This window comes from Nannospalax galili, unplaced genomic scaffold, assembly GCF_000622305.1.
Source record: "Nannospalax galili isolate Female #2095 unplaced genomic scaffold, S.galili_v1.0 scaffold34, whole genome shotgun sequence".
Taxonomy (NCBI): Eukaryota; Metazoa; Chordata; class Mammalia; order Rodentia; family Spalacidae; genus Nannospalax; species Nannospalax galili.
In genome coordinates this window covers 302,713-319,333 of record NW_008338996.1, presented here as the reverse complement: position 1 = coordinate 319,333, position 16,621 = coordinate 302,713, and the positions used below count along the sequence as shown (strand labels likewise).

General features: G+C 46.1%; 1 protein-coding gene across 2 annotated transcripts in view; it reads left to right on the top strand.

Annotated features, from left to right (window-relative positions):
* Nucleotides 1-13: 13 nt before the first annotated feature.
* The window catches only part of Morn5 (MORN repeat containing 5), a 34,150-nt gene continuing 17,542 nt past the window's right edge, over nucleotides 14-16,621 (top strand). The window contains exons 1-5 of one of the 2 annotated variants that reach the window (XM_029563692.1): nucleotides 14-200; nucleotides 4,213-4,360; nucleotides 6,307-6,418; nucleotides 9,848-9,979; nucleotides 11,352-11,694. In XM_029563692.1, the coding sequence (XP_029419552.1) occupies nucleotides 154-200; nucleotides 4,213-4,360; nucleotides 6,307-6,418; nucleotides 9,848-9,979; nucleotides 11,352-11,497 (585 nt within the window). In that variant the 5' untranslated portion in view covers nucleotides 14-153 and the 3' untranslated portion in view covers nucleotides 11,498-11,694. Of the gene's footprint in view, nucleotides 201-4,212; nucleotides 4,361-6,306; nucleotides 6,419-9,847; nucleotides 9,980-11,351; nucleotides 11,695-16,621 lie in introns of those variants that run through there. The other variant, XM_017798247.2, reaches the window with a different exon arrangement.

Genomic DNA, 16,621 nt, shown 5'->3' with positions numbered 1-16,621 from the left:
CCGCCCGGAGGAACGGAGCCTACACCGTTCCAGGAAGTTTGGCAAGTCTATGGGGCAGAGCTTCGAATAGGCACTATCTACCGCTCCTGGTTGCCATAGTGATGCTGTTGCCGCTAAAGTTGGTATCCAAACCACCAACTAGCAGCAGACGTCATGCAGTACACCGGGAGCGAATATATAGGGGAATATGTAAATGGGAGGTAAGATCCCGTTTGGTTCACCGCGTCTCCACTGTCTGGGACTCGGGAAAGACCTTCACCTCTGCGAAGTGCCTGGCACTTTCACAAAGTTGTTCAGCTTGCTCAAGGGCACATACTTAATAATAAGCATAATTTACATTCATTCACCCCATTTATTGTGTATTGCGTGTTTGCTATATGATAATTTTAATTATGGAGATAAGGATATATTAATAGTGTCAGTATCCTTGCTTTCAAGAGGTTTATAGTCAACTTCGGGCTGTATTGATGAAAAACGAGAGAGAAAAAGAGACACAGAGAGAGAATAATGCCACCGATAAATTCTATGAAAATAAACGTGGAGACTGGGGAAGAGAGACTGGCTAATTTGAATCCAGTACACAGTAAACCCTTAGTATATCCTGGGGATCGGTTCCAGAACTCCACACTTAGTTCCTTCCCTATTGGTAGTTCCACAGCAGGCGTGGAAAATATGGGGCAGGGGCTGCCTCTGCTTCATACTGAAGATATGCAAACTTCTGTCATCAGTCCCCAAACAATACAGTATAATAATTATTCCCATGACAATGATAGCCACTAGGAATTATAAATAGTCTAGAGGAGATTTAAAGTATACAGGATGATATGCAGTAGATTATAGGCAAATACTATGCCTATTTATGTAATGGACTTAAGCATGCTCAGATCTGAGGGGATCCTGGAACCAGTCCTTCCATACCCTTGTATGGGACACTTGTATTTTCAAGCCCATAGTTAGTGGAATCCACAGATTCAGAACCCACAAAATTGAGTCCAACTCTCTATGGTCTTATCTCAAAAAGTTCACAGTCTAGGGATTATTAAAATTATATATACAATGTTGGGATGGTGGCATACACCTTTAATCTCGGCATTCAGGAGGCAGAAGCAGTCAGATATCTGTGAGATCAAGGCCAGCTTGATCTACATAGTGAGTTCCAGGCCAGCTGGGCCTACAGAGATACTCTGTCTCAAAAAACCCAAATACAAATAAAAATTATAGATACAAAGGAAAATAGGAAATGTTATTCAACAAATTGTCCTCCAAGTACCAGACCTGACCCCGATCTCAAAAAGCTCATTCAAAGATAGTGGGTCAAATATACATAACATAGGTAATGGCAGTTAGTAGGGTCAACACTGTGGTCAAGGGAAGCAGAGGACACATGGAGGTGGCCATTTGGCTTTGCCAACAACTCTGAATGGAGAAAGTGGAATATATTTTAGAGCTGGAGAAAGTGAGGTAGGGGAGCAAAGTATATTGACAGACAAGGGCTACTTGGGGATGTGAAGTATTTCATGAGGCTGTAAGATGAAAGGCATGGTTGGGTGGAAGCCAGGGTCCCTGTCATAGTGGAATTACAGTGTGTTTTGAGTTTGAGGAAGGAGGGATCAGTGTTCTAGCCAAGTACAGGGATAGGTTCCTAGAAAAAGTGTAATATCTAGGATGTGATTTCAAATCCTCAGTCAACCTTGCATGGGAGATGTTAATATCTGCACTTCAGAGATAAGGGAGGAAAGGAAGCTTTAGGGGGCTTGAGGACCCTGTATAACTCATCAGGAAGTGGTAGAGATGCAGGGTATATATAATCCTTTTCATGATGGCAAGATAGTTCAGGCTGATCTTGCAAATAAATGAAGTTAAGCAAAATGGTCTGTACACTATGTGAATACACAGCCAGGAAGTGATGGAGTCAGAATTTGAATCTGGTCCTGTGTTTAAACTAATCATTTCTTCCTACCAAGGCCTTGTTCCAGGGAAACTTTTGTCAGGTGGAAATGAGGAATTGGGTATTTTAGGGGCAAAAATTGGAAACCCCACACTTGTTTATGATGGACTAAGAGTGGGAAATCATGTAGACTACAGGGTCAATGAGAGAAGGCTATGTGCATCTCCACCTGTCTGTTGCTTCATCCCCAGGAATATGTGTTTTCTTGTTGTTTTTTTGGAGGGGGGGCCTTGCTGTAACCTCATAGAGAAACCTAGACCTGAAGTGGAGAGAGCTTCTTTGTTTCCCATAACCGTAAAGAGGCCAGCAGTTCTTCTGCCTACTATACTTCTTTTCATAATTTTGCCATGTATTCTGCCTTGACTTTGATGCTTAGTGATAGGCAGCTAGAGGCATATTTGAAGCCTCTCAGATTTTAGCTGTGACGAAAGAAATGTCATAGTAAAGAAAATGGCCTTCAGCCTGAGACAGGCCTGGGCTCTAGTCTACCAGTCAAATACGCCTCAATTTCTTCATCTATAAGTTGGGAAAATCATGCACACCCAAGAGGAATGTTCCAAGGAATATGTAGTGAAGCATATATGGATGTTATTTTCATATGGGAGATAGCAAGTGGGTTTTTTCCTTTTATGATCTGAGAGGGAACAATTTTCCTTTTAGAGTTTAAATGATTACGATAGCTCCTAATATACAATAAAGAATGGTATTTAACATTTGGTTAATGTGAACCCTCCACTGGTAGTTTTACTTTTAAAGTGATCTAGCCAGATAAATGAAAGTATGTACCCATACATAGCAGTTTTATTTGTAATAGCTTAAAACTGGAAACAGCCCAAGTGTTCATCAACACGTGAGTTAACAAACAAATGTGATCTATCGATTCACTAGAATAGTACACAACAATTAAAAGGAGTCAACTATTGATTCACATAACAATAAAATGATTGAATTTCAGAAGAATCATATTGAATGAAAGAAGCCAGATAAAGAAAGAGTATCTACTGTATGATGCCCTTTATATAAAATTCTGTAAAATGTAATTTAGGTGACAGAAAGTAGGTCAGTATTTACCTAAGGAAGAGGATTGGGGAGAGCAAGAAGGAAACGTTAAGTAAAAAGTGTGCAGAACCTGGGGGTGATGGATAGATTCATTGTCTTGACTGAGATGGTGACTTCAAGGATGTGTGTCAAAACTTACCAAACTTTACATTTTCAGCATATGAATATTTTTGTATATCAATTGTACTTCGTAATGAATCTGCTTTAACAAAACATTAAAATTCATGATTTGCTTGTACTATATCCAAATATAAAAATGAGCCAGGCATGATGGCACACACATTTACTATCAGCACTGGGAGGCAAAAGCAGATGGATCTCTGTGAGTTTGAGACTAGCATAGTCTACACAATAAGACCCTGTCTCAAAAAATATATATTATATATATGAAAATAATATATAATACATGTATATATTGTATATATGGAAAGCCTGGCATGGCTCACACCTCTAATTTCAGCATTCAAGAAGCTGAAACAGGAGGATTGTCATGGGTTCAAGGCCAGCCTGGGCTAGAGAGTGAGATCCTGTCTCAAAAAAAATAATAAAAGTATAATGTAGGGTCTGTCTGACCTCAAGATGGTGGTTTCTCTGGAAGAGACACACAGCTGAGTTCTAGATAACTCCACCACAGAACAAAGTTAAGTGCCACATCTCTGTAATTGCTGCTATGCCTCCGCGTCTTCCTCTCCTCATATCGATTGTGTTCCCATTTTACAGATGAGAAAAGTAAGGTAAGGAGCAGCGTGATTAGTGTAGCTTGCCCAAGCTAGCTTTTGGCAGAGCAAGGATTTTAAAAAGGCCAGACCACTGTGGCTTAATGGGCAGGGCTACGCCAGTCATGGGGGACAGAGGAGACACAGAACCAGCTGTCTGGACCCCAGTGTCTGCCTCGCAGTTTCTCCTGTGTAGCTTTGCTACAGCCCCGCCCTCTCTGGGCCTAAGAAGGAGGTATTTTGGTAGCCAGCATAATGTCCAGGACGGTCTACAGGTTAGGGGAAGATTAATAGACTGAAGCTTGCCCCCGTCTCAAGCAACATTTTTGAGGTGTTAATGAAAACAGAACACAGGATCTTTGAGACAGAATTCCAGTGGGATGATAACAGTGGGACGATGACATCAGAGGATGCTGAGGGTGAAGGGCCCTCTTACTTTGTCCCTTGGGCTGCCATGCAGGGCTCAGTGACTTCCTCATGTCCTTACAGGATGGAGGGCAATGCCAAGTACATCCTCCCTACTGAAACAAGATATGTTGGGGAGATGATGGACGGCATGTTTCACGGCGAAGGAACCCTGTTCTTCCCCAGCGGGAGCCGGTTTGATGCCATCTGGGAGAAGGGATTGGTGGTGAAGGTGATCAGCTGGGGCTTGGGGAAGATCCTCAGGCAGGAAGAGCCATCCTACCCTAAGGCCTACCCTCCCAGCCTGCTGCCTGCCTCCTTCCTTTCCCTCCTCTCCCCACTTCTCCATCTCCCAGAACTCAAGGATTTCCCCAGTCTGGATCAGCAGAGGGTGTGAGTTAGAATTCTGCTATGCTATTTGCTGTCTAACTTTTGGCCAATGAATTACATCTCTGAGACTCAACCTTCTTATCCATAAACTGGGGACAATCACCTTGGCTACCTAGCACTGCTGAAATGAATGATACCAAATTCAGCATCTTAAATCAGTATCAATTTGTCATCTTAGGGTTCTGGAGGCCAGAGTCTCAACTGGGCCAGCAGGGAGACTCCAGGGGAGAATCTGTTTCCCTTGTCTTTTTTCAGCTTCTGAATTTCCTGGCTCATGACCACATGTTACTCCAACCTCTGCTTCTGGCCCGGGTGGCCTCCCTTTCCCCATCCTCTCAGCCAGACCTTCCTACCTCTCTCTTACACGGACTCTTGTTATTACATTGGGTGATCCCAGGAAAGCACTTTTTTTTTTTTTGTTAACCATGCACGGTAACAAATTCACAAGTTCGAGCAGCTGTCGCAATCTTTGAGGGACTGTTACTCAGCCTACTACAATGGTGCTGAGAATCACTGTGAGAGTAAATGAGGTAGTGTGAGCTCTTGGCAAAATCATCTAACCCAAGCATTATGACCCTAAGATTTATGGACTGTGGGTAGAATTCAGGGGTCAGTGGACTATATTTTCCTCTAGAAAAAGCATCTATAACTCTTATGAGTTTTACTTGAGAGTATACAAGGCCTGACTCATGACCTATAAAAAGGTTAAGAAATGTTTCTTGTTTTATAGCTTGGGGAATCTAAGCCCCAGGAAGGGGATGTGACTTACCCAAGGTCACACAGTGAACAAATAGTATTGTGGGAATTTCCACTCATGTTTCCTGATGCCTAGGCCAATGCAGTTCCTACATCCTGAGGCTCCCTTTAGCCCTAAGGCAGCAAGGGCAGAATGCACATGTTTGGACAAAGGGCTGAGGCTCCTGGCTCTGAACTTTCTAGTTACAAAAACAATAAAATAATAACTATATAAGTGTTTCCTCTATATGTGTTAGAATACTCCATAGAAGAATTAAAAAGCCACGATGGATAAATAGAAAGAGATTCATTAAGAGAGAGTGACTCATGAAATTATGGATGCTGTGCCACGGTCTACCCTCTGCAAGCTGGAGGCCCAGGCCAGCCACTGCTGTAGTTCTTGTCCAAACCAAAAGGCTGAGCACCCAGAGAGGCAGTGCTGTAAGTCCCAGGCAGAAACCAGGAGGCTGATACCCAAAGATAGGTAGAAATGGGTATCCCAACACAAGATGAGAACAGAGTGGTCCTTCCTCTGCCTTGTGTTGTGTTCAGGCCCTCAGCAGACTGAGGTGCCCATAATGTGTAATCTTTACTAAGTCCATTGACTCAAATGCTAAGCTCCTCTGGAAACTCATTTTCTCTCTCTCTCTCTCTCTCTCTCTCTCTCTCTCTCTCTCTCTCTCTCTCTCTCTCTCTGAAATAGTTTCCCAACTATCTGGGTACACCTTAGCCTAGGCAAATTGACACACAGAATCAGTCAGCACAGATAATGTGCCATTACATGTACCATCTCACCAAATTCCCAGTCACCCCTCTTAGATAGACACCATCATCATTCTGATTTTATGAGGACACTGAGAGCCAAAGCACCTGCCCAGCCTTAGGCGGGGAGTTGCCAGGCTCTGCCTCCATCTCCTCTCCTCACATCATGGTCACTGTGACAACTGTCACTTCTGTTCTCTAGCAGAGAAAAGCCAGTTCTTCCTTGGGTACCAACCTGCTTGGCCAAAAGGCTTGCGCTTCCTCTGGTGCCATGTGCTTCTTGTCTTCCAGGGCAAGTACACCTTTGAGGATGGGTTGCAGTATGAAGACAGGCACTGGCACTACTGCGACAGCTACGACCGCCGGTTCTACACTGAGATCTGCTTTGGCCTGAAGCCTTCAGGTAGCCAGGCCCTGTCCCATGCCTTCACACCCACACTGAGAGGGAAAGCAAAGGTGGTTGAAATCAGTGCCTGGGGCCCATTGAACTCACTCAAGGAGAAGGGGAACTGAGCAGACCCAGAAGAGCCAGAAAGGCCAGTTCTCACATCTCAGCTCCCCTGGATTGGTGGGCGACTGAAACCAAGGGACTTCACTCCTCTGTGCCTCAGTTTTCCCCTTAAAAGTGAGGGCCATAGCATTATTTTCTTAAAAGTCCACTGCCAATAAGACAATTTTCAGAAATTGCCTAGAACAGTACCCTGAATGGATATCGGGTGCATGGCACATGTCAGCTGTAAGAGGCATCTGAGAACAACAGAATGAGTGAGAATGAGCCAGAGGTGGGGAGGGAGACAGGGGCTGATGGGGTGTATACCCTGTGGGTGCCAGGCCAGGCTCCCTGGGGCCCCTGTTGTCTTAGTCTCCTTGACTGTCCAGGTGTCCTCTCTTCCCTGACCCATATCACAGAGGAGAAAATTGAGGCTAGGGAGACCTGTTTTCCAGTAGCAGAACTCACCTGGGAGCTCAAGTCTTCCTCTAGGACCCCCTGTATCTGTTACTTCCCTGCAAAAACCATGGCCCATCCCAGAAGGCTATGTTGGGACCAGGAGTCTGGCTTTAGAGAGCGGCAGCTTAAGGGGTGCTCTGTTTTAAGGCTCCAGAGAGGTCAGGTGAACTTCAAGAAGAGTATGGTTCTGGGCACAGCAGAGACTGCATATCCAAAATGACAAAACAGAGCTGAAAGGTTTGGGGTTCAGTCCTGGCATTCATTCCCTTCCAGTCACCAGATAAAGCTTCCATTAGGGCAGAAACTTCCAGAAAGCACCCAAGCAGTAGAGCCAACAGACCTGAGCTCAAATCTCAGCCTTTTTATTTCCTTACCATGTAACCTCAGCTCAGAGAACTGCCTCCTCATGGCTCCTTTCTTGGCTTGTTGCCCCATTTCTTCTTGTCAGCACCTTCCCCATTATTAGTTCTGGGGATTCCCAAGGTTCTCAGGCTAAGGCCCTCTCTGTTCTGTACCCTCTCCCCAATAAGTTGATTCAGTTCCAGATTGAAATCAAAGTCCCTGAGCTCAAATTCTGGCATCCAGTTTCATCAACACCTGTATGGGGCACCCCTAAGCTTTTCCACTTGGAATTTATTATCAGCCCTACCAACCCATGCTGCTCAGTGCTGGTTGCCTTGGTAGTGGGGATTTATGTCCATCTACCTACCTCCCTGTTTCCCCCTCGGCCCCATGTTCAATCGATCCCTAGCCCAATGGATTCTGCATCTTAAATATGTCTCTTCATCTGTTCCCTTGACAAATATTTACTGAGCACCTCTATGCATCCTTATCCTCAGAGTCACTGCCCTGCTTTCAACCTCCATCTCTCTCTTAGGTTATCCAAACTCCCAGGATCCCCCACTTGGCCCCGCTAGACGAGTCTACATTCTGCAATCCCTTTCATCTTTTTAAAATGTTGCCAAACGACCACTTCCTACTTCCCTCAGTAGGTGCCTCCTGTCACCCTGGAGGGAAGCTTCCCAAACCTCCTTGCCTTCTCTGGCTTTTGCCCCTGTGCCCTGCCTTACCTGGGCTACTCACTCCCTCACCTTTTCTCCCCTCTCTCCCCCAGTATACTTCCTCTCTGTTCCTCAGACACTGTACCTTTTCCTGACACGTAGTCTAGAATGTTCTGACCATCCCAGGACACCTAACTGACTCATTCTTATCCCTCATATTGAAGCTTCATGCTCCTTTTCCCAGAAACCCCCTCTCCCCAAATTCCTGGACTCAGTGAGGCCTACCCGTGGTGTGTCATAGAGCAGTTGCAACCTTCCTCTGGAGGAGGATGCAGAGTATTCAGGATCTGCCTTCCCTAGTGGCTGTGAGTATCATGGGGGACATCTTCCAAAGGCCCAGCACACTGTCCAGCATAGAGGAGGGCCTCAGCAAAAAGGCCTCGCCAAACAGAGCTAATAATGCTTATATAGCTGTAGACGAAAGAGTGCACTTGGGGAGTGAAGACAAAGACATCAACAAGCACTTCTCTAGCACCCACTCCACGCCAGATACTGCCTGGTCCCAAGAGACCCAGAGCTGCCCAGCTAGGTGTAACCTGAGAATGCTGCAGATCAGTTCTCCTAGGCTTGTTATGACAGGGCCTAGACTTTGCCAATAAGCTCCCTGCTCTCACATTCCCTCACCGGGTCGGCGGCCATATGGCCACTTTCCCTGCACCTGCCTGACTTCCCTTTCTCCAGCCACAAACAGCAGAGTCACTTCATCCCACAAGGCCACTTCCTTCCATATCATGCTGCATCTTGCCACAAGAGTCAGGCATAGTGGGGCAGCTCTGTTGTCCTGCTTGTGGGGCATAGTGATATTTAAGGGTGGCCTTGACTTCTCCAAGCATCTCCAAGATGGCCACTGGCCTGAGGCTTCAGTGATAGAACAGCTGCAGAGTCGCTGGCATTGAAAAAGCACTCAGCAATCACTGGTACATGTGATTGGTTAGGGTCAGGGTCCTTGGCCCTGTATCCTTGGCCAGAATTAAAGCATCTGCTTTTATGCAGGGCACAAAGTTGTGAGATCTGTATGACAGGTACCCAACTCGCAGATCAGAGAAAGGGGAATCCAGGATCTGCAGTTAGAAGGAACTTGAGAAGTTCCTTATTCCAACATCTCCCTTTACACCAGCCACGGCATTCCAAGACCTAAAATGTCTACATGCTCCTCCTTCCTTTATGTAGTACTTAGCCCCCAGGTTCCAGAGCCAGGCTGCCCCCTGCTAGACAGCATGGAGTCTGCTGTGTGCTAGCTCCTCCTCTGAGTACCAGCTCTCTTCCCTGTGACTTGGAGTTGCTCTAAGGGTCACTTGAAGCAGGAGGAACCAAATATCTGGCACATGAGGAAACAGCCAGTGGTACCACACTGGCAGTTCTGGAGGCAGTCCGGGCGCAACACTTGCCAACCTCTGTCCACCTGACTCCTTTCTTTTCTGTGTTCTCTCTCATCTGTGCTCTGTTCCATGAGGTTTCCTGAGTGAGACTGGGTGTCCACACCTGTGGCTTTTGCCCACAGTTTGGTATCTGTCTCTGAGATCTGCTTTCTGGCGACCTCTGACTCCCCCTTAGGGTCTTGCTGACTTCAGAACCCATACCTTTGTCATGCTGGCCCCCAAAATGGATGAGGATGGAGTCAGGGAAGAGACAGGTTCAGCTCCCAAGGCCCTTCCCATGGCCCCATTTCCAGAAAGATCCCCAGGTCTCTGCTCCTGCCGGTTTTGCTCCTGGCCCAGCATAGGAGCACCTAGTCCCACAGTGACACCAGTCACATAAGCATCAGCCATAGGTGATGATGCAGCATTGGGTTTGCATGTGGCTTTGTTTGTTGTGCCTCAAGGTATCTCTCAACTCACCAACATGGACCCACCTAGAAAAGTCCCCCCAGGCTGTTATGACTCTGGAGATGGCTTCTACAATCCCCACACGAGGGTCATCCGGGACTACAGGAGCCGCTTTCTGAGAAATGCAGGTAGGTTTAAGGTGACACCTCAGGCACACTTTCTCTTCATCCACGGGGATGATTGCACATGTGTGGGCATGCATGTGTGCATCTGATTGGAAAGAAGCTTTTGCTTCTAAGAGACAAATGTGGGTTATTGGTGTGTCTACTTGGACTTCTCACAACTGGCAGGACTGTATGCTGTCATAGAACAAGAGCAAGGACATTCGAGGTGCCTTAGTTTGCCTTCAATTGCTGTGATAAAACACTGACCAAAACCAACTTGGGGAGGAAAGGGTTTGTTTAGCTTACAGCATAGTCCAACATCAAGAGATGCCAAGGCAAGAACTCAGGGCAGGAACCTGGAGCATAGACCATGAGGAACACTGCTTACTGGCTTCCTCCTCTGGCCTCTGTTCAGCCTACTTTCTTATAAAATACAAGACCACCTGCCTGTGGGTGGCACCACCCACAGTGGGCTGGGCCCTCCTACATCACTCAACAATCAAGAAAATGTCCCATGGACATGGCCACAGGCCAGTCCAGTGGAGACAATGTCTCAGTTGAGGTTCCCTCTAGCCAGGTATGTCAAAGTGACAACTGAAGCTAGCCAGCACACATGGTTTAACTGTGACAGCACTTATTAGTTCTGAAAAGAGTAGCAGGCCTCTGTTTGTATGCATTCCTTCAGCTAGCATTAGTGAACACCTACTGGATTCTGGATGCTACACTTGGTGCTGGGGTATAGCAGAGCAAAGCTAGACACAGACCCCTGCTCCTGGAGCTGCTATTCTGATAGGCAGTGGAGAAGACTGCAGATAGTTAAATGCATTGTGGAGTAGACCATCCAAAGAAAAGTACGGCCCAATGAGAGGGTGGGAGCACCATAAAGGGGTGGGTTAGGGATCCCTATCCAGAACCAGGACATCAGAGATGGTCTTGAGAAGGACATGATGTCTCAGCTGATGTCTAGAAAATGACCTTGGACATTGGGAGGGAGCTTCCCAGTCAGAAGGCATAGGCATGACCAGAGGGGCGCAATTCCATGCAGTCCCAAAAGGCTGGCCATCCCCTCAGCCAGCTGCAGGATGAGAACTTCAGTTTAGTAAGTGACCACCCCCAGGCTGATGAGAATGAGAACTGATTCACAGTGACTTCAGTCTTGGGAAATCAATGCACAAGTAAGAGCATGAATGTTTTTCTGTAATGCACCGAGTCAGAGGTCCTTCCTGGACTCACAGTCTACTAGAGCAACAGCAGCTATGGACCTCCTCAGAGAAATACACACACACACAGCTGCATGTACTTTTAATGGATTTACATCCCTGTGAAGAACGCTTACTCTGTAACAAGGAAATATCAAGTGGCTGGACTGGTGATGGACAGCATCCTCTTCCCACAGTAACATCAGAAAGTTGCCTTTGGGGCTGTCATGAGAGCCAAGGGAACTGTCAGCTGAGCTCAAGACTGGAGTCCAGAGCTATTGCTCTGGAAGGAGCGTGCCAAATGCTCGACTGCAAGGGCCCAGGCTTCACCAGGTTTCCCTAGTGCCGTCCCTTCTTATGTTGACACCAATTCTGCTTTAGGATCAAGTGAGCTGCAGAAAGCTGGCTCAGCCAGTGCTAAACAGGGATATTTCCAAAAGGGCCTCTGGGGCCTCTCTACATGCTAATGTCCTTTGCCCATTTGTTTAGTCTGTTGTTAAACACCCATTTCTGTCATTTGCTTGATGACTATCAGGTCCATGTGAGAAGGGACTCTGTCTCATCTCCACTTGTATGGGAGTGAGTTTTCTGAATAAATGGAATCTTGCCTAACCTTGTAACTAAAGTTAATCTGATCTTATGTTCTGAGATCATTTAACACTGTCTCAGCTTGTTTATAATGTAAACAATCTTCCTAGGCCTTAGGCTCCTCTTGTAACCTAAACTCAGAGTTTTAATCCCTCATGACCCTTCCTTGCCCTTGACCCAGAATAATGTATAAAAGTGTGCATGTTGCGAAAATACCATTGCTGAAATACCATTGAAACAATGAATTGTTCCATTTGGTTGCAAACAATAGGTGGGATTAGACTGATAAAGTGATAAAGTCTGTGTGTGGTCATGTATGCTGTCTGGATCAGTAGGGGCAGAAAGGGAAACTCCTTCTCTGATAAGATTCTAATTTTTCTTCTTCATTTCATGCTGGATGGACTGTTTCAATGAAAACAGAGCAAGGCTTTTGTTATGGAAAATAGTTCTGAGAGTACAGCTCAGAGAGAAATCTAAAAGAACAAGCTCTCTGAACAGATTGGGCCCCCCTCTTAGTTTTAATGGATGCTAAAAGTTAGTGTTCTGGTTTGTTTCTCCATTGCTATGACAAAACAATCTGACCAATATCAACTTGAGGAGGAAAGGGTTTATTTAGCTTACATATCCCAAGTCACAGTTCATCTGGGAGCCCAAGGTTGGAGCTCAGGGCAGGAACCTGGAGGCAGGAGCTGGAGCACAGGCCACTGAGGAATGCTGTTTACTGGCTTGCTCTCCTGGCCCCTGCTCATCCTGCTTTCTTATGCAACACAGACCCACCTACCTAGGGATGGCACCACCCATAGTGGGCTGGGCCCTCCCATATCAATCATCAAGAAGATGCCCCTCAGACATGGCCACAGGCCAGTCCAATAGAGGTTCCTTCAACCCAGGTGTGTCAAGTTGACACTAAAGCTATCTGGCACAGTCAGGCTGTTTTGTTTAGGCATTGCTATAACGTGGCATGTGGCACCACTGCAGGGATCAGTCAGAAGCCAGTTAGGAAAACATAAGTAACTCTCAGAGGTTGGTTAAATCACCATGGGGTGCCGAGAAAGCTCAAGGAGGACATTGAGGCAACAGAGAAATTCACTCAGGCGATAGATTCACCTGGTGGCCTGGGGCCAAGGTCAGCAGCAGGTGTTGTAGGAGATAAGTGGAGGCACCCTAGGAACTGCAGCCCAGAGTTCTGAGAAGAGGGCTCTGCCTAGCTATGACTGGGCTCTGAGGGAGCACTGCCCAATGGGGACTCTGTAGAGCACAAAGACGCTGATTCTGGGAGAGTGTGGAACAAAGCAATGTTGGACATGAAATGCCACTGCTTAGCTACACAGGCATAAACAGCAAACAAAACAGAAAAGAATCTGAGCACCAGCTGGCAAAGCAGGAATGTGCCTCCCCACACATGGCAGAACAGAGTGGAAAATGTTGAATGAGACTGAACAGCAGTAGCTTTAGCCTGACTGAGCCACTCTCTCAGTGCTCCTGGGCAAGTGAGCTCTTCTAGAACTTTCCAGCAAAGGAGTGTCCTGGGTATGCTGGTATAACAAGTTGCAACTGTCCATAATAATACAAAGATATAGGCACCCTCTCCCACAGGGGGAGATCAGAAGCCTAAAGACCTTGTATCCATGTTTGCATAATTTTAGCTCCTCATCCATCCTTCCTCAATAATCCACATCCATTGCCAATAATCCTTCTGTGAAATAAAGGGAAAACAGGAAATAAATCAAAGTGGATGCGTCATAGAAGATGCTGTCACTACCGAGACAAGCAAGGGTGAGATGCTGCCATCACTGTGTCTTTGACTGGTCACGAGACTGGACACTTGTGAGTTCTTTTCTCCTTCTCTATCCCATGCTCTATTGGCCTCCAGTTTATATTTCTGTTCTGGTTTTTCGTTTTTCTTTGGGTGTTTGTTTGTTTGCTTTCTAAATCTGGTACACTGACACAAGCCATCATTCTTGAAGGGTCTGATTCCTGACTAGTCCTGCCAAAAAGCCCAAACCAACACATTCTGGTTGTCATTTAGTTGGCTTTCCTTTTTGTTATCTTTTACTGATGGCAGTGGAACTGTTAAGGAATGCCATGAGGAACCCCGGGTTCTACATGGTGGCCCCTTTGCCCTACTGTGTAGCAGCAACCCAGTTACCCTGGCAACCACGATCAATCAGTCAGGCTGTACGGTGCTCCCCTCTGTGCTGTTGTTTCAATGGCCTGAAGGAATAGCTCCTTGGAACCATCATTACATCACCCGAAGGACCATTGTTCCTTGAGAACTACGATCCATGAACCTGTAAAGGTCAAAGTTACAGGACAGGGAGTAAAAATTCTGCTTAAAGCCTAGCATACTGCCCCAGGCATGCCTCATGAGGCACCAGGTCTAACACATAATAGATGATCATGAAGTATATGAAGCAAGGCTAGGTGTAGCTCAGAGGTAGAGCACTTATCTAGCATGCATGAGGGCCTGGGTTCAATTCCCAGGCAACAAAGGAGAGCAAGAGCATATAACATAGATAAAGTAAGGAATTAATGGGTGCTGTGAACCTCCACCAGGGGGATACATTTGTTGCATTTCTCAAATGTGTTTGACTATGACAATTGCTGGGAGGTGGGGTAGTAGGAACATTTTGTAGAGATAGGGTTCTATGAAACATATTCTGGACCATTATGTGTTAGTTAAATCTTTTTTCAGCTCTGGAAGAATGCAAGTGATTCATTTGCAGCTTTTAAGATTTGAATTATATTCTAGTCCTGCCCTCCTAGAGTGCCATCCTGGTCCCATGGAGATTCAAGACAGACACAGAGGCATACAACTGCAATATAATGGAATATGGACCTAGAGGACAGAATCTGTGAAAGATGAGTGACTAAGGAGAGGGAAATGATCCTGACTGAGATAAAGGGTGTCAGCCAGGGAAAGGGTCATAGGCGTATGGATATTAAAGAATGAATACTGGGCTAGGGATGTAGTTCAGTTGGTAGAGTGCTTGTCTAGCATGCATGAAGCCTAAGTTTGATCCCCGGCACCACATAGAATGGGCATAAGGATACATATCTGTAATTCTAGCACTTGGGAGGTGGAGGCAGGAGGATCAGAAGTTTGAGGTGATTCTCATCTATATACTGAGTTTGAGGCCAGCTTGATCTACATGAAACCATGTCTTAAAAACAATGAATAAATAGTGTTTATATGAGCATGAAAGTTGGGGAAGGGTAGTCTAGGCAGACAGAATGTGAAAAGACACAGAATTATGAAAGTGTATGTGGTAACTGGGGAACCAGAAGAAGCCAATGATTTCTAGAAAAAGCCATTCATCATGATGCACTTAAACTTCTTGGACATTTGGAGGATGGACACTAACAGTTTTTTGCTCAGCAGGTTTTACTGAGAGTTTACTCTGGGTCTGTCTCTGGACTCAGTATGGGGACGGTGACAGTGTCTCAGGATCTTATTCCAGGGAGAAGGAAAAATTAACAGGAAAGCAGCTCCTAATGGAGCTTTTCCTGCCATTGAATGTAGGAAGAACACCTAACCCTGGAAGTAAGCAGACGAGGGCAGCCTTGTGGAACTAAACATCTCTGAAACCTACACAGGCCCAGAGAAACACAGCAGGGCTGGGGCGAGTGTTAAAGGCAGAGGGACCAGTGTATGCAAAAGGCTTAGAGTTGGGAGCAAACATTTCACACCTAGGGAACTACAAGTGGTTCAAGAGCATGAAGTAAGAAAATGTGGGGTGAGAGAGAAGATGAGCCTGGGAGGTGGTTGGGGCGAGGACGGAGGAGAAATCATGTGTGTCTTTTCATCCCAAGGCAGTAGGAACAAGGGAAGGTTTTAGGCTGGTAGCATGATCATTGATTTGTCCTTTGGGAAGACTTCTCAGTTATATAGATGGAAGAGGCAAAGGAGGTAAGACGAGATGCTTCTGGTGGTACAACGATGTTGCCCAGGCAACATAGGCCCAGGGTTGTGGCGTAGAAGACCGGGATTAAAGTCCTAGCCCAGCTCTCAGAATACCAGAGCCTTCCTTCCATCTCTAAGCTCCTTTCTTTTTGTCTGTAAATGAAAGGGTCTGATTGGATAATTCCTAGGGTCCTTCTGCCCTTATAATGGAGGAGAAACGTAGCCAAGGGATATTTTGGTCCTGATATTATAGGATAGTTCAAGTTCGGAGTGTCTAGAAAACCGCTAAAAGGGAGTCTCTTTGGCCACCTGGTCATTATCCCGATTCACCTCCCCCTTGGAGGACTGATCAGTACGTCTGTCCACCTTGTCTTTCTAGGGGCCCTTCTCCTTACATTCCAGTCTGCCCTGTAAACAGTCTTTCTCATCGACATCGTGGGGTGCAGGCTGCTGGCCTGTGGTCTGATGCAGTCATCCCATAGAGGACCATCCCAGAGTAAATGCACTGGCCTCAGCTGCTGCTGCAAAATACATGCAACGTGGGTGGATCAGCTGCACAATTTTAAACATTTTTTTTTATTCTTTGAGAGTTCCATACATCTATTCAGGGTGTATTGATCATAACCATCCATACTACCTCCCTCCAACTTCCCCTAGTGCTCCCCTACCCCATCTCCTTCCTAGCTTAATGATCGTCTTTTTTTTTTTTTTTTTTTGAGCTGAGAACCAAGCCCAGGGCCTTGCGCTTGCCTAACAAGTGCTCTACCACTGAGCTAAATCCCCAACCCCTAAATGATCCTCTTTTTATTTTTTATTTTGTTATTAATAACTTCCTGAGCAGCCTACCAGTGGCCTTGTTCCCAAAGGAGAGTGACTTACCCTCCCTCAGCAGTCATCAACTGCCAATACCTCCTCTGATTGGTGGAGGCTTTGGGGGCCCCTCCCCCACCCATACTGGAATTTTGACTAGCTTTA